This window comes from Coffea arabica, chromosome 11c (assembly GCF_036785885.1).
Source record: "Coffea arabica cultivar ET-39 chromosome 11c, Coffea Arabica ET-39 HiFi, whole genome shotgun sequence".
Taxonomy (NCBI): Eukaryota; Viridiplantae; Streptophyta; class Magnoliopsida; order Gentianales; family Rubiaceae; genus Coffea; species Coffea arabica.
The window spans coordinates 34,139,128-34,163,338 of record NC_092330.1 but is presented as its reverse complement, the minus strand read 5'-3'; the positions used below and the strand labels follow the sequence as shown (position 1 = coordinate 34,163,338).

Below are 24,211 nucleotides of genomic sequence, written 5' to 3'. Positions count from 1 at the left end.
AGCAAGCCTCGTAACTTTTTTAAAAGCTGTAACATTTTGAAGCCACCACAGGGCAGCTTAAAACAGTACAAAGGAGGAAAAGGTTCAAGCAAGGCTTGTAATATTTTAGAATGACATAACAATAGCATGGACCAAAGTAGAGCAGCAGAAAAAGCTAAGGTAACAGGCAAAGTAAAAAAGGCAAGCACATGCAGAAGGGAGAACAAGAGATGCCAGCAGAACCTCAGTTACGTGGAGCAAGCCTCTACCAGCCAGCAGGAGAGCAGCAGAAAAAAGGGCACGTAACCAGCTACTGTATTAAACAGAGTAACAAGAGGGGGAAAATTAAGATGATACAACGATAAAAGAGCTAATGAGGGATAGCACGCAGCAGAGAACAAAAGGGGAAAATCTATCTGGAAATCAAGGGGAAAGGGGGGTAAAAAGCATAAAACATAAGGCACGGAAAGGTTACCTGTACGAGCTAAGGAACGCAGAGTAGAAGCTAAAACAAAAAAGCAAATAGGGTTGTGAGCAACATTGGCAGGAGGGAAATGGAAGACGGAGTTAAAAAGATGCATACAGGAAATCAAAGCCGAATAAAGCAACAGAAGAAGCAAAATGGGGCGTAAAGCAAAGGAAACAGTCAAGGCAACAACAAGAGCTCAATAGGGCATAAAATTTAGGGGGAAAAATCAAATAAACATGACAATCCCAGGCAACAAACTCACCTGGAGCTAAAATGTAACAGTAACAGGGCTAGCAAATTTGAAAGAAGAACGCAGGAAGGCAGCAACTCCGACAGAGGGAATAAGGAAAAGGAAAGAAACGAGCTCACAACAAAGGAGATAGAAGCAAACGGATGGAAAGAAAGGAAAGACCAGCAGAAGCAAGGCACAGTTACCGTGGATCATGATAGTGACGGCTGGAGGAGGCGGCTTCAGAAACATAGGAACTTCTGCATACATCGGAAAAACAAAGTATTTCAATCAAAGGAAAGAGCAAAAAGGTCGTTTTTGGCAGGTCTCTAAAGCAGAGCTGAAATTTCTTCTCAACAAAGGACAAAGGCAAGCAATAGGTTCAGCAACAAACAACGGTGCAGCTGTTTTTTAAAAAGAAGGGTAAAATTGTAAAACCATGCAAACCTACATTGAGCCCATCACCCAATACCTGTTATATCAATCAAACCAGCACCAACCGCCATAAGCTTGCTCAGCAGGTCAGCTGGTCTTCATTTTGGCCTTTCGGACAAAAACCAGGAATTGCGCTTCTCTTCCCAGCGGACAAAACAGAGCTGAAATTTCTTCTCAACAAAGGACAAAGGCAAGCAATAAGCTCAGCAACAAACAACGGTGCAGCTGTTTTTTAAAAAGAAGGGTAAAATTGTAAAACCATGCATACCCACATTGAGCCTAGCACCAACCGCCATAAGCTTGCTCAGCAGGTCAGCTGGTCTCCATTTTCGCCTCTCGGACAAAAAGCTGGAATTGCGTTTCTCTTCCCAGCGGACAAAAGCAAGAATCCGAACGCGATAGATGACGACCCCCAAGCGAATGAAATGCAGCCACATCAGCACAACCACCACCAGCCATTCGCGCTTTTACTATATAGGTTGAAGACATCGATTTAGACTAGTTACGGTTTTTATTCTTTTTTTTTTTTTGACAAAGAAAGGACTTTTTTTTTTCATGAAATTTGCTACATTATATCTGCTCCCATCTTTGCATATCCAACATTCAAACTTAGAATTGCACAAACATGCTCTGTCCTGGCACCTTAATCACACGGTTTTTTCTCATTAACACTCTCAACTTCTCAACTTCATCCCAGTCCCCCCTTTCTGCATATATATATATATATATATATATATATATATATTTGACAACAACACATAGTTAATAAGCTCCTTAACGACTCTTTCTGCAAGTTCCATATCACCATGAGTTCGGCTAGAACTAAGCAATGCACCCCATAATCGGGCATTTGGCTTCATTGGCATTGTCTCTATTAGATTTTTTTTTTTTTCAATATAGGAAGTATTCCAACTTTGTCAGACTAATTTCCCTGCGCCCGTGCACCCCGCCCTCCAAGGATACATGAGACGGTAGGAGAGCCAGAATCGACCACACAGACCTGGGCCTAATGAGGTTATCCCATAGCCAGCCGATCTACGCCTGAGAGGCGCATTGTCTCTATTAGATCAAAAGCCTCTTTTAAGCAACCATTACGTCCAAGAAGATCGACTGCATCCAAAATGCTCATGCTTTGGATTTTATGCCATGCTTTCGAAACATCAAGCTAAACAAGAACATGCTAAAACTCCCACAAAAGTTGAATCGTTCGGGCTCTCACCTTCATCTGTCATCTCATCAAACAATTCAACCCCAAGTTCCCCCCTTGCCATTGAAAGCCACGCCTGAAATCATTGCATTCCAAGAAACCACATTCTTTCTGGCCATCTTCCTAAATCATTGCAATAGATGTCAACTAGTGCGTTACCCACTGTTACAAAATCTTGAAAGAGATCATTTGACTCGACAAAAGAAGAGTGAACCCACCTACCAACCTCAACTTCCCTCACGCGGCCACAAACCGGCAACATAGTAACCACAGTCGCCTCATCCGGCTCAAACCCACCGTCCCGCGTTTCATGAAAAAGCTCCAAAGCATCCTTATCCTTCCCAATCTGCGCCAAACACGAAATTACCGTATTCCAAGAGACAATACTCCTCTCATCCATTTGCCTGAACAGCTGAAATCCCATTTTAACATTTCCTATCTTACAATACCCACGAATCATCAAGTTCCAAACAACCACATCTGAATGAGACATTTCATGAAACACCTAGGCTTGGTTTTTATTCATTTGAACAACACTAGCCTTTTAAATTTAATTTCTTTGGTCTATTTGCTGTTGAAAGTATTGTTGGATGTTGAGTTCACGTTATTACCGCACTATGAACAATGATGATTGAAGTTTTAAACATACTGAGAGACTTTGTTTTGCGCTGTTCTGGCCTTGCATTGTACAGTATTTTAGGAGTATATGCTTCATCAATACCGCCCGTTGCATTCCTACAACTATGAATAGCTAAGTAGAACCCCAGAACATATAATAAAACAGTTTGATTCATTAGATATATTGGGATATAACTATGAACGCATTTGATGGAATGAAAAGGCTCCCCTTATAGCTTCAGTCTCATGAAAAGAATATGGTAATGTTGTCCTTTATATTGATGTAGCACTTGCATAGTGTTCCATTAGAGAAGCATAGATGCCATCCTTCATACTAATCAAGCTTTCATGGTTTCCTCTCTCTTGAATCACTCCATTTTTAACGACTGCAATCAAGTCTGCGCCCCTAATTGTGGAAAGCCTATGCGCCACAACTATTGTGGTTTTCCCAACCATAGCTTGAACCAATGCATCTTGAACTACTTTCTCAGATTCAGCATCAAGAGCACTAGTGGCCTCATCAAGAAGTAAGATCTTGGGGGACTTTATAATTGCTCGGGCAATTGCCACTCTTTGCTTCTGTCCACCTGATAATTGTATCCCTCTTTCACCGACGAGTGTGTCGTAGCCCTGGAATTTTTTTTTTTGGGTTGATCAACAAAGCAGTTCCAGTTAAACAAGGAATGCATATAGTATTGGAGAGCAAAACCATGAGATGGCAAAAGGAAGGAATGAAAAAGCTAAGCAAGATAAGCTTTTTCTTTTGGAAGGTCTAAGGATTGGAAAGTATCTTGACATATATATAGTAAACAACTTAGAGAAGAACTAGTGTTCAGACCTGTTGCAAACCGCTGATAAATTGGTGAGCATTTGCTTTTTCTGCTGCAGATAAAATTTCAGCCTCGGTGGCACTGCCTTCTTTGCCATATGCAATGTTATCACGAATCGTGCCAGTGAATAAAACAGGCTCCTGACTCACTAATCCCATCTGCTGCCTTAACCATTTCAAATTCAGACTTCTCAGTTCCACTCCGTCTAGTGTGATTTCACCAGAATCAGGATCATAAAATCTTTGCAGCAACGAAATGACGGTAGATTTTCCACTTCCACTTTCTCCGACCAGAGCAAGTGTCTAAACAATGGATAGCAAATTGGCAAGTACCCTTGTGAATCAAGTACTCAGTAAAGGATTCAGTAAAGTAAGCTAGCTAACTTCAGAAATTGGAACCCATTCATGACTCATGAGAGTTTACCTTGCAGGACTCGATAGCCAAACAAAGATCTTTAAAAATCTGAACATCAGGTCTACTTGGATATCTGAAGCTGACATTCTGAAATGCTATATCTCCCTTAACATTGTCCAATATAATTCCCGAGGTTTTGCTCGAGTCTATAGGCGAATTCAGGTCAAGAAGTGCAATGATAGAAGCAGCTCCACTTCTTGCTTTGCTAGCGTCTGGACTAAGGGCGCTTGATTGAGATATGCCAATTGCTGCCATGCTCAAGCCATAAAAGACCTGCCAATCAGGTTTGGAGGAAGATCAAATGAGATAAGAAAGATGTAAATCACTTTAATCTTGAACAATTAGAAAAAATAACAATGGAAAATGAGATATCATAGCTCACCTGAAAAACATCACCAAAAGTTATCTTGCCAGCTTTGATAAGTCGAGCTCCAGCATAGAAAGTGGTTGCATAAACTGCATACAGGAAGAACATGGACAAACCATATCCTGCACCACTATATAATCCTTGTTTTATTCCTTTTGTCACCGGGCCTTTACATTTCTTCTCATACAGTAGAATCACGTTATCCTCTGCAGAAAAGGATGCAACTGTCCTAATGCTTCCAACTGCATCACTGGCTACTTGAGTGGCTTCCTCGTACAACTTCTGTAAACAGAATGGAATTCCAACTTGTGTTGTACATTCTAGAAATTCCATGAACAAAAAGTTGAATATGCATATTACAAGGAGTCGATTACGAAAACTTTTGGTCATTAGTTTCTCTAATATATCAAGAAGATGCAAAAGACAGCAGATCATTGAATTCACATCAAATAACCAAAGGAAAAACATTATGCAAGAACATTTTCCCTTATGCTGGCTAAGTTTTCAAATCATCAGAACATACACAAGCTCCTAAATGCAATCTACATCAATTGCAGGAATTATTTACTTTACAAAATTTTTATTTCTGAAAGTATACTTTTTGTTCCAATGCAAAAAAGATCAACTAGTGGTCAAGCCTGCAGATACATACTTGAACCTCTCCAAACTGAACTATCTCATCTTGTGGCAATAACAAAGTATGTACTTAGTCAGAACTATCTCATTTTATGGCACTAACAAAGTGTGTCTTCCGAATTAAGGACAATTCTATTTAGTGTCTACCACTCATCATGATAGTAAATATGATTTCTGATTTCCATGCATTTAACTTGAGAATTCTGTCAACAGTGATCAAGTATTGGACAAACCTTTGCATCCGCATTGAATCCGCTTAAAAATTTTAAATTCATGTATCCATTAATGGTAATGAGTGGTAACATGAATATTACTATGAGGGATAACCTCCAGCTTGCTCCAAAACCAATAATCAATCCAGCAAAAGCGGTGGCACTATTCTGAACAAGCATGGAAAGCGATTCGCCAACTAGACTTCTCACTGATGCTGCATCAATCGAAAGCCGGGAACTAATTCTACCACTTGAGTTGTCCTGCCTATCAAACCAACTTATATCCATATGAACTATTTTTTCAAAGCATTTCAACCGAATGCTTCTAATCAGCTTACATCCTGCCACAGCAAAACAATACGCTCTTAATGGTGTTGCCAATAAATAAGACAACCCAAGAACTACTACCAATAATGCCCACAATCTTGATTTCTTCTGAAGCTCATGAGCAGGCTCATAGAAGGTCTTGATTGCTTTTGAGAGAATTACCCCAAAAATTGGTAAAAGTGCTCCAGTAACAACAGCTGCTAAGGAACCAAGCAATAATTGTGGAATTTCGGGTTTGTTAAGATAGGCCAAGCGGTAAAGTGGACTTCGTTGGTCTTTCTTTGATGGCATGGAAGCTGATTCTTGGGATTCTTCCGATCCTGTTTTTAGCATCCTGACAACGGTAGGCAGACCAGTTGATACAGATAATGAGTGACGGCTACTGTTACCTGTTTCGAATGAGCATCGGCTTATGGATTTTGAGGAAATTCTTTGGCTAAAATGTCTTCCAGAATCTGCTTTAATCCCTGGTCGATCATGATGATTATCCAAAATATAGTCATCTGATCCTTTACTAGGCTGTTGTAACCGTACAAGCTGGGAATATGCTCCTTCAGGATCTTGTAGTAGCTCACTATGTGGACCTGAAAGTTTGATAAATTAAATTAGCAATTATCTTGTGAGTTTCTAAACAAGCAAGTCATCAATGGTGCGTACGATATACAATCAAAATCTAAGACTTATCTATCCACAAAAGATTTTAGCTTTCACAGTTTGTTCCAAACCATCACTTCTACCTATTGGTATTTCACAGTTTGTTCCAGAAAGCACTAACCTTTTTCAACAATATTTCCTTGATCAATGACAGCAATTTTGTCTGCATTTTTCACTGTGCTCAGACGATGTGCTACAATAACTGTCGTCCGGTTGACCATAATTCCATCCAGAGCTTTCTGCACAATCCGTTCAGATTCTGCATCAAGAGCACTTGTAGCTTCATCCAGAAGTAGAATGCTAGGGTCTTTCAGAATTGCTCTTGCTATGGCAATTCTCTGCTTTTGTCCCCCTGACATTTGAATTCCATGCATACCGACAATCGTATCTAGCCCCTGACCATATGAAAAGCAGTTACACTGAGATTGAACAGCATGAAAATTATGAGAGGATAAGGTGTAAGATGAAAAAGAGGAAAAACAATAGATTCTTTCTCTGAAATTTCTCTTTTCTGCATCTAGCCTAGTTCAAAATTAATGCATCTTGTACAAATCTCGGATAACAACTTTGAGAAAGATCCTTTCATGTCTGACTCTGCTGATTCTTGGCAATGTCCTTAACATGCTGCATCTAAAAGTCTGCATGACGTGTCAAGCTTGCGAAGATTTGTTTGTAAAGAAATTTCTAAAGAAAACACCTTTACAAACATAAGTACATGTTATCCAAGAACATTATTCAGAAGAGTCTCAAAGCTAAACCTGAGGTAAGTTGTCGATGAATTTAGTAGCATTGGCGTGTTGGGCTGCAATTTGTATTTCACCAAGGCTCGTGTTCTCCTTGCCGTATGCAATATTATCCCTAATGCTCGAGGCAAACAATATAGGCTCCTGGCTGACGAGACCAATTTTGCTTCTGATCCACTTAAGTTGAAACTCTTTGATGTTGATACCATCTATCAAGACTTGACCTGCTTGTGGATCATAGAATCTCTCGATAAGGCTGAGAACCGTTGATTTTCCGCTTCCACTTCGTCCAACCAATGCTGTAGTTGTTCCACTTGGTATGAAGAGAGAAAATCCATTAAATATCTGTTCATGTACCCTTGTTGGATAGCTGAAATAGACATCCTTCAGTTCTATATTGCCAGCCACATTATCCAATTTTAGTCCACCCAAATTGGAAGGGCTTATAACTGGCTTTCTATTCATTACCTGAAACATTTTAAATCCTGCAGCTTGTCCACATGCAAATGCACTCAAGCAAGGGGATGCTTGTCCAATGGAACTGGAAGAACATCAAAATGACCAGAAATTTTTTAGCATTTCAAGGACTTGGTAATAAAAAATTAAGAATAAAATCCATAAAAGCATTGCACTTTTATCATGCATAGACACAAAGAATAATGATACTCACAAGGATCCAGTTAATAGGGCAATTGTTACATTGAGGACATCTCCTCCGGTATAGTGCTTCTCTAAGATCATTTTGGCTCCAAACCATAATGCTAAACCATAACTGCAGTAGTAAACAAACGCAAGGGTACCACGTCCCAAACCAGCTGCCAAGCCCTCTCGCACTCCTGATTTGTAAGCTTTATCCAGGGATTTGTCATATTCGGCAATAGCTTGCTTCTCCCCAGTAAAAGATGCAACCTAAATTCCAAAAAATGTCACTAGTCAAGAACTATAGAATATGAAAAAGCTTCCATTCTATCACTGTTCTTACTGTTCTAATTGAGCCTAGAGTCTGTTCAACCACTGTTGCTGCAACTGAATAGGCTGCTTGTCCCCGAGATGCCCGCTTTGCCAGTATCATAGTCATTGTAGAAGCAGTCAGGACAAGTAGCGGAATTGAAGACGACAAGACCAAGGAGAGTAGCCACCCCTTAATAAAAGCTACAACAAAAGCTCCTAAAATGGAAGCTGACAACTGTATGAATCTTCCAACCTGTTGAATCAAACAGAGATATATCATATTATGCTTCTACGATGCTGAGAACTTCTTGTTCTGTGTCTAAGCAGCCATACCTTTTCACTAATGGCATCTTGAATAGTAATAGTATCAACTGATATCCTCTCAATAATTTCTCCAGTACTGGTTTCTTTGTCAAAAAATGCAACATCTTGCATTAATAAAGCTCGCAGGTATAAACTTCTTATTCTAGCGGCCTGCCTCTCTCCTGTGACTGTCCAACAAGCTATCTCTGCCAAGAAGGGTCATTGTTGATTTTCTCTGATAAAGAATCATGCTACTATAGGGCAAACTACTATTCAAGAAATCAAATTAACTTACGAGAAAACGATGCAACTCCAGATCCCAGAGCCAAGTATACATACTTTAAAGATACCTGAAGTTGATATTGCTAGTTATATAAATGTTTTATCAAGAAACTATAGTTACATTTGCATTGAATAGAGATGAAATATGTGCTTCTTTGAGATAATTAATTTTGAATGGAAATAGAGAAGCTGAGTTGAAAATTGTAGTTTCTACACAAACAGGATAAGACTCTGGCCTGGCAGACTATAAACTGAACACAATACCATTGCTTATTTTCTAATTCCATAATGAAACAGCAACATACTTACAACTTGTTTATAAAACTAGAGTGCTTCATACCTTAGAAACTTCATGTACGACTTGTTTTCTATCCAGTGTCTTGCCAAAGGAGTTGATTATCTCACCCAATAGCACTGTCATAAGGGGCATGGAAATCCCACTTCCAACTGCTGTGATTGTACCAACCACCATTAAGACATAGTCAACAGGATCAGCGAAGGAGAAAAGCTTGTAGTATGGAACTTTATGGGCCACTTTCTTATTCCTTCTAGATTTAGAATCTGAATCTTGCTCATAGCCTGCTGCTTTTGGTGAAGTCTTTCGATCGTTAATTGTGTTTCCATCTAAACAACTCTCCTCAGCCATTTCTTGACCAGATTTTATTACTTCACACTCAATGGAAATGGTATGGTAGGATGCATGCCTCGCATTATATTTAGGGAGTCATATATAGGCAGAGTTTTATGGTTAATTTCTTGATGATGACATGAACTGAACTGTTTGGAATTCTCTTCGATTTTCTTTGAATCCTTAATTATATTTAAGTGAGAATACATATGCATGATCATCATGAGTTTAAGAAATTGCACGGAAGATAGTTGATTTTCATGCCAATAAATGATATCTACCCCAGTTATTAAACAAAAACTTGGATAGCGATTGTAGAACTTCTATTTTACTGCTACTTGAGAAATATGGTCGGCTTTTAAGAATGACAATGCCAGAAAGACGCATGAATCTGGCAGAGAGTTTAGTTTATTAACACTTTGCAACTCAAGGTCGTATAAAGAAATGAAGAATTCAACCTTAAAATCTGGGATTCTTACATTTTCCAACAAAGATTAAACATTTCATGTTGACATTGTAACATGACTGACAGCTATTTTGCAATTTTCAATACATTTATACAACGTACTAATGTTGTGAGTATTTGGTGGTGAATCGTGATGGACATTATATATCAAATCAAGTACATAGTCCAAAATACTAAGCTTCATTTTCATTTTAAAGAAACAACAAAATGCAGCAAATAATTTGAAGAGCTACTGATAGGAACTTAATCCAAACCACTGTATAAGCTTGAATATGTCTCTTAACATGCTTGTGATAATATTATGTATTAAAATCTCGCTCTTCTTAAGGTTCCGTCAAAGTTACAATTTAGCCCCTTAAAGTTCAGTTAACGTTGCAATTTACCTTGAACTTTGAGAAAAACGAAGAAAAATATGTGTTGTATTGCAGTTAACGATTGTGAAAAACAGGTAAACTTTATAGCAAAACTTTACAGTACATATTTCTCTTTGTTTTTCATAAAGTTCAGCATCTACCCATTTTAAAGCGATTACGTGCATGCCAATTCTAGGCAGAAAAAGAATGTTAGTATTCAAATTTATTTTATCCAAAAGTCTAGAAAAATAATTATTCTATAGTAAAAATTACATCTTGTAATTTGAATAGCCAAGGAATCTTGGGGTCTTTCCTTATAAACCATGTAGAAGGGCATTTTCATCAACTCAACTATTTTAATAGTTAACTTGGCGAGTTCGACTGAAATGAAGGGTAAAGTGAGAAGAAACAAATGTTAGGAGGCAAACTGCAATTTTACCATACCATAAGGGGAGTTTTTGTAATTTTACTGTCATAAGCGCGTTAAGAGACGTGTTATCCTAATTGTATTGTCATATGCATTTTAAGAGACATAAGCACTGATTAGGAACTTAATCCAAAGAACTAAGCTTGAATATGTCTCTTAATCCAAAGCACTAAGCAAACTGCAACTTTTTTGGCTTTTTAACCTAATGACTAATGAGTAGGCACTGATTAGTATTGAGAAAAGCTTAGATAATTGTGCGTTTTAGTCCATTTGCAAGAAAAGTCATCTGAAAGAATTGCTTAATTAATTTGTTGCTTTTAAGTTTTGCCAAAGTTATTTTGGAAGTATCGTGAGGGTAGTCTTCGAAGACCAACTTTTTTCCGGCTTAAATAAATCAAAAAAAAAGTGAAAAAAATGAAGTTAAAATAGAAATAAGAGCGTTTTAAATAACTATACCTTCTAATTGAAACAGAAATGTAGAATCAGCTTTTTAAGAAACAATGTATTACCTACCTTTTTTTTTTAATGAAAAGTTATATAGATTACTATAGTTATGCAATTGAAGATTTTACAGAAAGGTCCGCAAATATAGTTTTGATGGTATAATCTAAATAAACTGATTTTTTTTTTTGGTTAGTGTAAGTCGGAGGTTTCAAGCCCGAGACCTCTTCTATTGATAGTCACCCAATTTACTTTTCGAACAAAATGTGCAACTTTTCTTTAGGCTTGGAAAAATGACCTATTCCATTTCTCACATTTCGCAAAAATATTATTTTCATTGTTTACTTTTAAAATGAAGCAAAATTCATCTATGATATTTTAAAATTAAAACTATTACATTCCTAAACCCACCTTTCAATTTGAATCAAATCATCTAGTAATCCAGTAACAAATTTCGAGGATAAAATTGATAGATCAGTTGGTCAACTCCATAATATTCACATGACATTTATTGAATCAAAAAAGGAAAAAAAAATAAAAAATTATAATAGAAAAGGCCATTTTTTATCTTGGAATAGTAGGATTTTTTTTGGGTAAAATTTTTCGTGCACTGTTACAGTATACACTTGCGATCTAGATGTATACCATACATACAAAATTTAGTGTTTAAATTTAAACTAAAATGATGTGATAGGTATCTAGACCTATCAGTATATACAATGATAATATAAGAAAAATTAATTCTTCTTTTTAATATTATAATTTTTTCTTTTTTCTTTTTTGGATTCATTAAATTTCACGTGAATATCAAGTTTAGTTAATCAAGTGATCTATCAATTATACCTCTGAAATTTGTAATTGAGTTATTAGATGATTAGATTTAGGTCAAAAGTTGACTTCAGGTATGTAATAGTTTCAATTTTTAAAAAGGTCAAGAACGAATTCACTTCGTTTTAACAGTAAGGAATGAAAAGAATATTTTTGTAAAATGTAAGGATGAAACTGGTCGTTTCCCTTTAGTCTTTTCATACGCGAAATTTTTTCATGATTTTGGTTCAAATGTTCGGAAAATTTCTAAGAACGGTACCGTCAGATAACTAATTGATAAGGAAGACACAATATTTTGAGCTTTTTATGGTAAATGATATTTGTGCTTTAAATTTTATAACAAATGTACCATCTTTTAAATAAAAAGATAAAAATAATTTGATTAAATAATTTGCAGATGAACATGATGGAAGGAGACTTACGTTACCGACAAAGTTCTCAAATTTTTTTTCTTTAGCCAGTGGAACGAGTTGATCATCTACAGGTCGTCCTCTTTGTTGCTGGTTGAGTCGCTTGCCATTATAGATTGTGTTTTTTTCGTTTAATTTTCAAGTCCAAAAGTTTTTTAAAATCTGTGAAACTCTGCAACAATTTTTTTTTCCTAATCACCTAGATTGCGCTGTGATTTTCCATGTTTAACCTTTGTAAACACTGGTCGATAACTTACTGGATTAAGTTTTTATCTACTATCGGTGTAGCGGATCTTTACATTAACATATGTAAATATATGTCAGATATACAAAAAATAAATTTCAAATTTAAAGTCGAATTGCTTAGCATACATCTATACCTGCTCGTATATACACTGATGGTGCATAAAAAAAATTACTCTAACTTATTCAGACAATTAAGTTTAGCACTCTTTGGTATTTGAAGCTTTCTTGAAAAATTTTCATGAACATCTAAGGTGTAATTCTGCTTACTGGCTTTATTTTCTTTCTTTTGTGAATTGTAAAGGGTGAGGTTGCTTTTGCTTTCTTTTCTTTATTTGCACACTACATCATGAAATATTCTACTATCACGTATATAAAAATGAAAAATAAATACACATTTCTTTTGAGAAATAAATCAGGTAAGAATAAGTTTGCTCAGTCATCTTCCATCAAACTTTTTCGTATACATTTTTGTAAGCTTTTTCAATGTATTAGTCAACTTTTGTAATACAGCGTCATTCAGTGGATAGTTGCTTTATTAAAACAAGTAGCTAATGCTTTGTTGATTAAAAGCCAATTGTTCACTTCTTTTTTCAATCAGAAGCTATTTTAACTTCTTTTCCTAACTTCTTTTTATTTTTGAATTCATTTAAGCTGGAAAAAAAGTTCATGTTCTAAGACAGCCCTCAGGATACTCCAAAATAACTTGGCAAAACTTTGAACCAACAAACATTTTTTTTTTTTTTACTAGCGGCACATCTAGCCTAGCCTAGCCTATTCCTACTCCTAAGAAAGGGGAACTTACTTTTTTAAGGGAAGCGACTCTAGGGAGTGGACCAAGTGAGTCGGGGGAACCTGACGGGGACTTAACCACCATCTGACCAGACGGGTGCACCACTCACCCGCATGGATTTAGAACACTCCTCATATTGAGGCACATTGATGGGAGGCAAGGTTTGAACCCTTGACCTCCTACCCCACTATATACAGTGGTGGCCAACTCCTCTATTGGGAGTGAACCAACAAACATTTAGACAACCCTTTTCAAATGACTTTTCTTTGAGCACCTAAAGAGATAACATAACCATACCATTCAGGGCTAAGTGGACTGTCATCCTAGGCTTTTCTCAATGCAAATAAGTGCCAAATTATTGCATTATAAAGCAAAAAAAAAATAAAAGAAAATGTTGATCAGTGCCTAACGTTGTAAAGCAAAAGGAAAAATATTGGTAAGAGCATAAAATTATGTCCTAAGCAAGTTAAACTTGATTATTATGAAGGATGGGTGTCCAAGCTTCTCTTGTAGAACAACATCCTAGTGCATGCTCCATCAACAAGATGGATGGCATTACCATATTCTTTCCATGAGATTGAACCTGTAAGGAGAGCTTTTTCATTCCACCTTTTTGTATTTTGAGTTGTGGTACTAGCCCAACTTTCTATGTTTATACTCTGAGATTTGATGCCTTTTGATGACCTGAATTATTTGTCTTCATTTCATGTTTTCCTATGTCTCAACAGCTTGCCCTCAATTCACGTACTCATGTACAATGCATCAATAGATACATCCTAGTGTATGTAATGAATCAAAATTCTTGACTACATTCCAGTCTTCTAATTAGCTATCTTGCAGTTTCAGGATCTACCTCTATCACATTTCTTGCTCGCTTTTTGTTTTTTTTTTTTTAAGCCTTCCACCCCTTCTTACATGCTTCCCAACTGCTAGATATAAAATTTGAATCCTGAATCTGACAGCGAAGAAAACTCTAATATACGTCTCTTGCTTGCATACCCTGATCTAACATGTGCTATTGCTAAAGCATGTATTCAACAGATACAAACTACAAAGCATGGAATAGAGCAACTAAGAGTCTCAGTAAACTTAAAACTTTAACCATCCCTATTCATCATAATAGATTTCTTGAATATCAGAGAACAAAAATTAAGGGAAAAAACAACAAATTAGGGTTAAAATCTATACATAATACAACATGAAATTTCATGTCAAACCAAGCTAAGCTTTAATTGTAAGTGCTTGAATTCGATACTAAGACAAGTCAAGCCAAATTTTTTGTAAATATACATCAAAAATTTTAGGGAAAAATCCATTTTTCATCCTCAAACTTTGTGACTAAGACACATTTGGTCCCCAAACTTTTTGACCAGACACATTGAGTATATGTATTAACTATTTTTTGCCACATTTAGTCAAAAAACGGGAAAATTTTCAATTTGGACGGTGAAACCCACGTGGCCGTTAACTTATGCATCGGGAATCAATGCAAGTCAGACTAAAGTCCACACATTCTCTCTCTAATGCAAGTCGACACAAAATGTTGACTAAAAGTACACTCAAAGTCTAAGGGTGGAGCTCCTAAATGATGAGTTCTGAGGTCTGCAGTTTTTTTTTTTTTTTACAATGAGCTCTTCACAGGGTAATTCTTACATCTTTTTGTTTATTGATCTCATGTAGCTCTCTTTTTGGTAGTTCTTGTGATCACTATATTTATTGTTTCTAAAGGTTCATGTTCATGGACTGATATCCCTCAAAAATTACGTTTCAGGTTGATTATGAGACAAAGTTTTGGAATGAACAAGTAAAAAAAAAAAAAGAAAACAAAAACTCATTCTTTTCCTACACCATTAAGTAGAAAAAGCACTGAGGAGATAACACAATCTTCATATCACACAATCTCATATATGAAGATGCACAACAACCATTTCACGCAATTAATAATAGGAAAAGCATGAAATAAAGAATATATACTAAACATATGGGATTGCAGATTTTATTACAACTTCAGTCAAAGTTCTGCCCCATGAAAGCATGCTATTTCTATGTTTACAAAGCATGCCCCATGAAACATATGATAGTGCAGATTTTAGGAAAGGCATGCCCCATGAAAGCATCCTATTTCTACATTTACAAATTCAGTCAAAGTTCTGCCCCATGAAAGGAACGAACCACAGTTATCACCCCCAGATTCGGTAACTCATTCCAAGCTTAGTACCAATTTTCCTTCTCTTGCATGTCCCCTATTTTTCCCAGCAACAGAGATCATAAGTAGCATGGCCAACATCAAGATAATACAAATCATAATTTTTTCCCTTCTTCGGCCTTTTTCAATTGTTTCCTCCATCTTATTTATCCTTCTCCGCAAACCTGGTATTATGCTCCTTCCTCTTGCACAGATTGGTTCATCAAGCCATTCAAAATATTTGCACCTATCTGGCCTCTGCAAATACAACATATTGTTACAGTAAGGGCATTTCTACACTTTCAACAGAGCAAAGAAACACACGCACACAGGATAAGGGCATTTCTAGACTTTACATACAAAAAATTAGACTACGCTTACCGGCCATCTTGGACAACCGTAGAATCTTCTTCCAGGATTATCATCCCGCCAAGAAGTTGCCAATTTGGGTTTTAATCCACACCCACACACATGGGTACTGCGATTTGACGAAATTGACGATTCTGAGCTTCGTGACCTCATTTTGCTGACAAGTACGAATTGAAGATGAAAAGGAGTTGCTTGATATGGTGGATCACTCCATTCTACTGGATTAGAAAAGCTTCGTTGAATCACTCCCCTACCTCTGCTAATCTCACGCAGCTTTTCACTCCACAAGCTCGGTGGGAAAAAGATAAACTTGGAGAGGAAAAGGAGCTCCACCCTTAGACTTTGAGTGTACTTTTAGTCAACATTTTGTGTCGACTTGCATTAGAGAGAGAATGTGTGGACTTTAGTCTGACTTGCATTGATTCCCGATGCATAAGTTAACGGCCACGTGGGTTTCACCGTCCAAATTGAAAATTTTTCCGTTTTTTGACTAAATGTGGCAAAAAATAGTTAATACATGTACTTAATGTGTCTGGTCAAAAAGTTTGGGGACCAAATGTGTCTTAGTCACAAAGTTTGAGGATGAAAAATGGATTTTTCCCAAAATTTTAAACCAAGCTCGATCAATTTTCTTTTAAAAAATTATCAAACAGAAGCCAAGTTGATTATTCGTTGAGGCTTGTTTTCAGCCCTACGTTGGGGCTTGTCTTCTAATAAGAGCCCAAGACCATTCTTAGAGCTCGCGGAAAAAATGATTCGGCCCAATCCCTGCACCATATATCTGTTCGCTTCTCTCCCAATTTGATTGCGCTCTTCCATTTGAAATTCCCTCCACAGATACACACACATTTCACACAGTGACGGTGAGAGAGAGAGAGAGACAGATGAAGAACAGCAGCAGAGAGCTTTGCTCATGTACCAGGCCCCGAGTATTGGAATTTCTCATCCATTGCGCTCAGGTAACTCATCCAAAACCCTAGCTTTTACGATTAATCAGTTTTTATTAGATTTTTCTGAACCTTTTTGCCTGATCTGTTTTTTCAAATTAAGGAACTGGATGTTTCTCCAATGGTGAAATACTCTGCCCTTACTCTGTTCGCCGAGCGCTTTTACCCATCTCTCTCCAGGTTAAAGTTGATATCTTTAGTCAAATATGGTTATTGTTTACAATATCTTGTTTTATGTGTAATATTTTGTGAATTTTCGGTTGGAATCCAAGGAATCGAAATGTATGACATGTAATTTATTTTATGAGCATTTATTACTACAGTGATGAAAGTAAGTTTTATATTATTGTTGAATTTCGGTTAAATTTGAATCGCATAATATTAACTATTATCCGAATTTGCGTTTTATGCATGTGTTTAATGTCACCTTGAATACTTTCCAGTGACACAATGCTTAAGAAAACTCATGAGTCACTAACAAAGTGCTTGATTTGTTCAATCAAGAATTTCCGGAATGACAAAAGGAAAGCTTAAATTTGAAAATTTAATCTCTGCCCTGAAAAGTGTAGTCTACAGCATGTAGATTGACCTGAGCTGGCAAATTTGGTTGTTTGTTCAGTCTGCATATGGATGACAATAATCTCTTTAGGACTTGTGCATGTTACACTTTCATGCTTATAATCATGACAGAAGTGTTTTCGGGATTTTTGTTTGACTGGGGTTTGGTAAATATTTTTTATTTATCAAATCAAGATTCCAAGACGACAGGATCAAAGAAAACTGGCTTCTACATCCCATGACAGAAAGTAACCTACAGTTGTTTGCACTTACTTCATTATGGATCTCAAGCAAAGTAAGTGTGGCTTCTTGTCTATTTTAGATAACACTTCTTTGCTTGTTTCTAAGATAAATAATTGGCAGATGCATGATTCCCCTCCGCTGTCTGTCAAATGTTTGAAGAGTTTAGGAGACAAGTTTATTAAAGATCAGCATTTCACTGCAAGAGATCTCCTGGAAGCAGTAAGCCAGTTATTCACAATTAAATTTCAGGGTTTCTTTAACTTACGGCTACCATTGACATGATAGTTGATGAAGAACTCTGCAGGAGATGGTGTTAATGCAGGTTAACATCTTAATATTGTAAGTTATGATGGTGAGACCAATTAGCCTCAGAATATTATAATGCTTGTTTTGAAAGGTATTGGAGTTCAAGATTGGCACATTGAACATTGCTTTTACACATCTGGAAGAACTTCTCATTCAATTGAAGTGAGTTTCTCTGTTTGCAATGAGTTTTAAAGCTTTAATGGCCACAACCATGCATGCTTCTATCTTTACCTCCTTTTGATAATTTGTGTAGAGGAGTTGCTCAAATTGGAGAATATGTAAAGCTTGGAGATTGCTTAGATATTATGGATATACTTTACGAGAAGGAGGAGACAATGGTTCTTTACAATTCTCCCTGTTCTCTTGCTGCATCTGTATTGGCATGTGCACCCTTTCTTAACACTATTATGGCCTAAGTATTGACAACTCAAAAGCTCAGGTTAATGTTACTATTACTATTCGGTAAAAGCTTTACGTCTTGGCAGGTTGTTGCTTATGTGATCATGGTTCCCAAACAAAGGTGGGAGTTTCCTATACTTCCTTGGGGTAAGATATTTTATATTCTGTTCTGATGTTTCTTGTTTTTCCACTTTTTGTTTCTCTTTTTTTCAGTTGTACTAAATATTTATATTCTGATATGTACATTTCCTTTAAATTTATCTCCATGTTCATTATAAACTGAGAATGATCAGAACCATTTTTTGAATGATTTCTATTAGAGCCTACTCTGCACTTTGCTGAGGATGATAGACTTGCAAACTAATGCCAAGTTTATATGTTAATAACAAAAAAAAATAAACAAAAAAAAGAAGACAGTGTCTACTGTGTCTTTGCCATGACTATTAGCCCATAGAGGTTTATATAGAAGTCGTTTTGATGAGCTTGTGTGTTCCTTAAAACTGGATCTTAAGTTGATTTATATGTAGCTTTTAACATCTTAATTAAGCTAAAATTTCTGCATACATTATGCCTGTCCAAGTTCAATAGTAAGTTAACAACCACCTGATATGGAAACCTTATGCAGTTTTTTTTTAGGGAGGGGGGGGGGGACCAAAAATAGAAAAAATAAATCTTATGTTAACATGTTAATTAGTAAGAGTAGAAATGAATCTCATTTAAGTGTACTTATAGGCATCAAATTTAAGTCCTAAGCCTTGGTTCTGTGGCTGGAAAACACGACAGTTTGTAGTAAGAATGATAAGTACCTATTGCAAGAGAAAAAGTTTGCAAAATCACTGCTTAATTCAAAAGCTGGACAAGTTTGAATCATTCTGTGATCAACTTAAGCAAGCGGGTCAAGTAGCATCTGTTTATGCCAGAGTCACCATGGGAGCTCTTTGTTCATACTAGTAGTTTGTTCTGTAATAAATGTTTTTAATTGTATTCAATGGCTATGTTGGCATGACATTGTACAACTACTTGCTTGGTCAAGTCTCTCCTTCTCAACTGCCCACTATGTTATGATTAGCTATTGGAAAGGAGGAGACACTAGAGGGATGAGAGTAAAGATTTTTTGTATAGCATCTCTTGAGAGAGATTTAGGTGATTAAGTGAACTTCTTTGCAAAATTTCTTTAAACTGAAGAAGAATTATGATGTTTAATGGTGTTATAAAATTCCATGCTAAATGTTAATAAGTTGGAGAGGGGAGTAGTTCCATAAGAGGCATTGTGGGACAACTCTTTTTGGTAAATGCAAAATATTTGTCCTCCAATAGGAAGTATGCAATTGAGAGCTGCAGCTTCGTTAGATTATTGTTGCTGTGATGGTTAGGAAAGAATTAACAAACACAGGCACCTGCAGAAGTTCAGCAAATATTAGTATCTTTATCATGTATGCTTATGTGCTGAGCAAAAAATGATTAAGAAAGAATGATGCAGATTCTAAAATTTATTGCAATTTATAATTTATCTTTCAAGGGGTGATCAGGTTTAGATCTGCTATTAATGATCCCATGTGGCAATAGTTACCAAATAATGGTGATGTGATGTCAGGTAACAGATAAAGAAGGTAATATTAGATCAATGGTTGGTTGTCAACGCGGTTGCATCCAAGTCAGGGAAAGAACGGAAAGGAAAACAATAATAGTGTCAATTGGAAAAAGGAGTGAGACCAAGGTATATTATGGCATTCTTACAGGACACCAGTATTGTTTCAGACCTAGAAGGTAGGCTACCAGCATAGTAAGACAATAAAGATATTCTTCAGCGCTGGGCAAGTTTGATCTATTTTTTGAGTTTGAAAGAAAGTTTTGTAACCAATTAAGCAGCAATTTTTTATTCATAAATTTTAACTTAAACTTGCTCCCATTCCCGTGTAATCATATGTAAGGGTTTCAAATTCTAGACTTGCAATTTGCAATGTGTAATCTTCACCAAAGTGCCCATCGGAAACATAGCTGGCTTTTCTGATTCTATGCATCAGAGTATGGAGAAGGTAGTAAGCCTGATATACGTTCAGAATGCCCTGGCCTTAGTTAGGACTGGGAAGGACCTTCTTTCTATGAGTGCTTTCAACGTAGTTGATCATATCAACCGACATTAATTTAGTGCTGCACTAGCTAAAGACCAAGCAAATATCTGTACCAATCAAGTCAAATATAGACAAACTAATTGCACATCTGATTTTCATTTAGCAGATCTGTAGTGCTTCGTATGTTTAGTCGAATGCAACATCAATGCTTGTTATGAAACAGGTAGAAAAAAATCGTGAATTTTTCTGTAATAGCCTATGCTATAGAGTTCAATCATCAGTGTTCTGAGCCATGCTGTTGTGTTTTTGAAGAAATAACAATGGAGTCAAACATCTCTTGCCACACGTGTGAATGTAGGTCTGTCTGTTGAGAGGATGTCTTTCGTATCTGTTATCTTCAATACCATCCTCATTCGTTTATTGTTTTTTCTCCATTGGAGTTGTTTGTCATACTTCACAATTTGTGTCGTTATATTAGTCACTTTCAAAAAGGATGTGCCGAACGAGTGCGGACTCATGGCGCATAAATGATTTATGGTCTGTGATGATCATGAGATGATAGAGTAGGTAAAGGTGCCCATCTCGACCCAACCTTTCCTACATTAATTAGTCTCCTTTTCCCTTAGAAATTGAAGTTTCTGTGCTTTTATTCTTTATCAACTACTAAAGCACTCGGGTCTTTTTCTATTTTTTTCTGGGGCAGGCTTTATTTTGTTAATAGGTCATCTTTGAATTGGATTATCAATATGTTCACAACATCCAACTTGCTCTCCCTTTTATCATTTTCCATCATTCTCCAAATGCCTTGTTTTCTTCTGCCAAATGAATTAAAACCCTCCTTTGGCAGTTTAGAAATTTGTGAGTCATCAGTCAATAGGGTCATTATATCTGGAATTCAATCTTGAATTCTGGTAAATTGGAATATTTTGGGTGTTTATTTCTCCAAAATTTTAGTGATTTTTTAGTTCAGTTAGCGTTGATGATCAAATTTTATTGGTAGAGTTCTTGGCTTTGAAACAGATGAAAGAATGTTGCATCCTTTAAGCTCTCTTTTGCTGTTCTATCCCTATCAACAATATGTTAGGAATGACGTTTGAAATTTTGTCCATGCATAAGTACAGAGAATTAAGTTTCTATGTGTAAGTAAGAATGAGAACTGTAAATTACTTTTCCGTTTATATAAAACTAGTAATTATCATTTTGAGTTAGTACTTAGTAGCAAATACCACTTAAATTCTTGTAACAACCAAAGATTGAGTGAATAATATGTATGAGAACCCAAATCTTGGGTTTTCTGTTGTGGTACATAATTCAAATCAAGGTACAGCATATGAGCATATGATATAAGTTTGGTACCATAAAGTATGAAAGGCTAAACTCAACAGCTCATCCCTAAGAAGAATACTTAGAAAACTTGTCCAAGAGAATACAATGACGCATGGTTTTTGTTGGCTTTCTGGACTTTGCCCCACTGTGAAGAATGTATTCGACTGTAATCCTGAATGAGATTATTTTGGTCTTTACTTGGCATAATTAATCCAACTCTTCCTTATCCAAATTTGGTTGCAGTGAAGTTTGTGACTTTGTGCGAAGAAGAGGACATCTTAAATTCTGTTAGAAACATTCTGAGGCAAATACTTGAACCTCAAGCAATGTGAGTTGTACCAACTGCCAACCACTGTAACATAGCTGCTTCGTACTGCAAAAGAGGGGAAAACTTTTCCCCTCCTTGGATGCTGCAGTTAATAGGTATTATCGGTGTCCTTTACAAAAAGGATTGATTTCATGCCACACATTTATTCTTTTACGTTGAAAAGCTAGAGAAATTAAGGCCCAGCATTTATAGTTTGTCTTGAAAGTACCAGACTTAATGATCTTTGAGGTCCACAAGGAGGACCATGGCATAGCCTAAGCTTATCTCATTGATAAGATGACGAAGTTGCTGCTTTGGCTCCTGCACTGGACCATTTCTGTACAAATCTCTTTTGTAGTTTTTCCTCTATTGCTAAGGGTATCAAGGTAAATCATTCATCTCATGCAGTGTGGCCAAGTCAATCCGGTGCCTTGAGAACCTTTCTTTCTTTCTTTTTTAATAGTATAAATAAATGATGGGTTTCGAAATCCGAAATTTACCACTTACATTTCCTCCCCTAATAACCACTTAACCCATCCTTCACCTTCTTTTTTTTTTTCTTTTTTTAATAAGAGATCAACAGTAGTTTATAACCTGTCGGTTACAAGTGAAACATCTTATAGGTGAACTCGTGATTTGTCTGGTGCGTTGAGGACTTTCTAAATCAATAATCTGTGGAACTGGTGAAAGGATTTATGCTACTCAAGTTTCTTTCTTAACATTCTTTAGGAAGCTATCTGGTGTAAATTTGCTGAGCTTTCATCCTGATTGGAGGATCTGCAAGTTTACATGTTTAAATGTGTAGGAACAATTGGGACGGATAATATCTTTATGGATTGTAAGTTGCTGGTCAAATCCTCAAGGACAGAGAAGCCATACACATAGTTTTTTTTTTTTCCTCTTTTTTGAGGATAAGGCAACAAAAACAGTTATTAACTTAGTTTAACTGAATTGATGAATTTAAAATCAATTAAGCAAAGTCCACATATGTCCTCCTTTAGTAGCCTGATATAATTTGGCGACTTTAGAAAAAGAAATTTTCAGAATTAAGTGCCAGTCGTAGCTAATGAGAGAGATGCATGGAAAAAGGTTGATGCCTGATGCTTTCCAACTAGTTAAAGCAAGAGCTGTGGTAGAGGATCCAGAGGTTTAATGAACCAAATTCTAGAGAACAAGTAGGAATAAACATCGTACCCACTAAAAAAATAAAGGAATAAACTTGTAATATTTATACATGCCTGCTTTTCACAGGAAAAATCTAAGGCAAGGAGAAAGAAAAGGAGGAAAAAAGCATTTAATATTTGCATAACCAGGTTGGCTGATGATTAAGTGCCATGATGGCCGTGAAAAGGCCATTCTTGAAAGATCATGATTAAGAGCCAAGCAATTCTACCAAACGTACGCCTTTTTTAATGCCATTATTGTTACTTGGAATTCCATAGTACTACCGACAATTAAATGTCTGGAGAATTGTCAAAAGCAAATTGAGTTTTCCCTTTCCTTCTTTTGTGGGAGTGGCCGTGTGCCAGCTAAAGGCAAGATTCTGGCCATTGAGATAAAGTGAAGAGCATAACTATGAAAAATCTTTTGGAGGGGTGCACGGTCTTTTTGTATACACACATGAAAAGTTTTAGGGGTTTGAAATAAATCACTTCAATCTTAGAGAACATCTACTCCACCATTACAAACTCAGCAGTGTTGCATTCTGGTGTATCCGTGACAAGAAGAGAAATCAACTGTTGTATGCCATCTACATGGCTAAGGACATCCTTTTTTTGATTTACTTTACAAAGCGAGGTTGAACTCAAACTCAGTCTCCTCGTAATATTAATCTTGAATTGTCAAGTACTAAGATTTCTTTTTACCTAAGTCCAAAGGACTTTTGATATTCTTTAAAAAAGTACTAAGATTTGATATTCTTTAAATTCAAGTTCGTATTTGAATATATCTCACAATTTCGAGTTCGAGTGCAATGCTATTCATTTTTTTACAAAAAAGCTGCGCGTTTAAATCTTGCTATCAATGTAAGAATTGTGTTGATGAATAATCTATGAAAATTTAAAGTAAGCGACATATGATTCTGAAAACATGCCCTAACCCGTAACAATAACAGGAGTCAAACACATCAAAACTTTTATCTACAAAAAAAAAAAAAAAAATTTATATATACTGTCATTGTATCCACTGTCATGGCTAAATGGATGACTCATAAGTAAATATTGAATTTCAAATTTAAATTTTGCACATATGTCAT

At 36.3% G+C, this 24,211-nt stretch overlaps 2 protein-coding genes, 1 long non-coding RNA gene and 1 pseudogene across 5 annotated transcripts; 1 reads left to right on the top strand and 3 right to left on the bottom strand.

Moving 5' to 3' along the window:
- Window positions 1-1,191: 1,191 nt before the first annotated feature.
- Window positions 1,192-3,113, bottom strand: LOC113716079 (pentatricopeptide repeat-containing protein At1g09190-like; annotated as a pseudogene).
- LOC113717338 (ABC transporter B family member 11-like) lies at window positions 3,093-9,275 on the bottom strand. The gene is made up of 12 exons (XM_027242141.2): window positions 8,997-9,275; window positions 8,670-8,724; window positions 8,405-8,580; window positions 8,103-8,324; window positions 7,791-8,029; window positions 7,136-7,661; window positions 6,499-6,772; window positions 5,418-6,307; window positions 4,564-4,830; window positions 4,191-4,454; window positions 3,776-4,069; window positions 3,093-3,567 (listed from the first exon to the last, which is right to left on the bottom strand). Exons 1-12 carry the CDS (start codon window positions 9,126-9,128, stop codon window positions 3,211-3,213), a joined length of 3,696 nt encoding a protein of 1,231 aa, XP_027097942.2. The 5' UTR covers window positions 9,129-9,275; the 3' UTR covers window positions 3,093-3,210.
- A 6,191-nt stretch (window positions 9,276-15,466) lies between these two features.
- Window positions 15,467-16,177, bottom strand: LOC140017075 (uncharacterized). The gene is made up of 2 exons (XR_011823397.1): window positions 15,812-16,177; window positions 15,467-15,688 (listed from the first exon to the last, which is right to left on the bottom strand). It is a non-coding gene; the product is annotated as an uncharacterized lncRNA (long non-coding RNA).
- Window positions 16,178-16,498: 321 nt separating this feature from the next.
- Window positions 16,499-22,360, top strand: LOC113715342 (cyclin-J18-like). 3 transcript variants are annotated; one of them, XM_027239528.2, is made up of 8 exons: window positions 16,499-16,758; window positions 16,850-16,926; window positions 17,500-17,599; window positions 17,668-17,766; window positions 17,945-18,015; window positions 18,107-18,191; window positions 18,339-18,399; window positions 21,894-22,360. In XM_027239528.2, exons 1-8 carry the CDS (start codon window positions 16,684-16,686, stop codon window positions 21,980-21,982), a joined length of 657 nt encoding a protein of 218 aa, XP_027095329.1. In that variant the 5' UTR covers window positions 16,499-16,683; the 3' UTR covers window positions 21,983-22,360. The 3 variants fall into 3 exon arrangements, 2 of the variants coding, with proteins under 2 accessions (XP_027095329.1, XP_071927384.1); XM_072071283.1 differs by lacking the exon at window positions 21,894-22,360 and adding an exon at window positions 19,847-20,115; XR_011823251.1 differs by lacking the exon at window positions 21,894-22,360 and adding an exon at window positions 19,847-20,115 and having other exon boundaries at window positions 18,107-18,399.
- The last annotated feature ends 1,851 nt before the right edge of the window (window positions 22,361-24,211 follow it).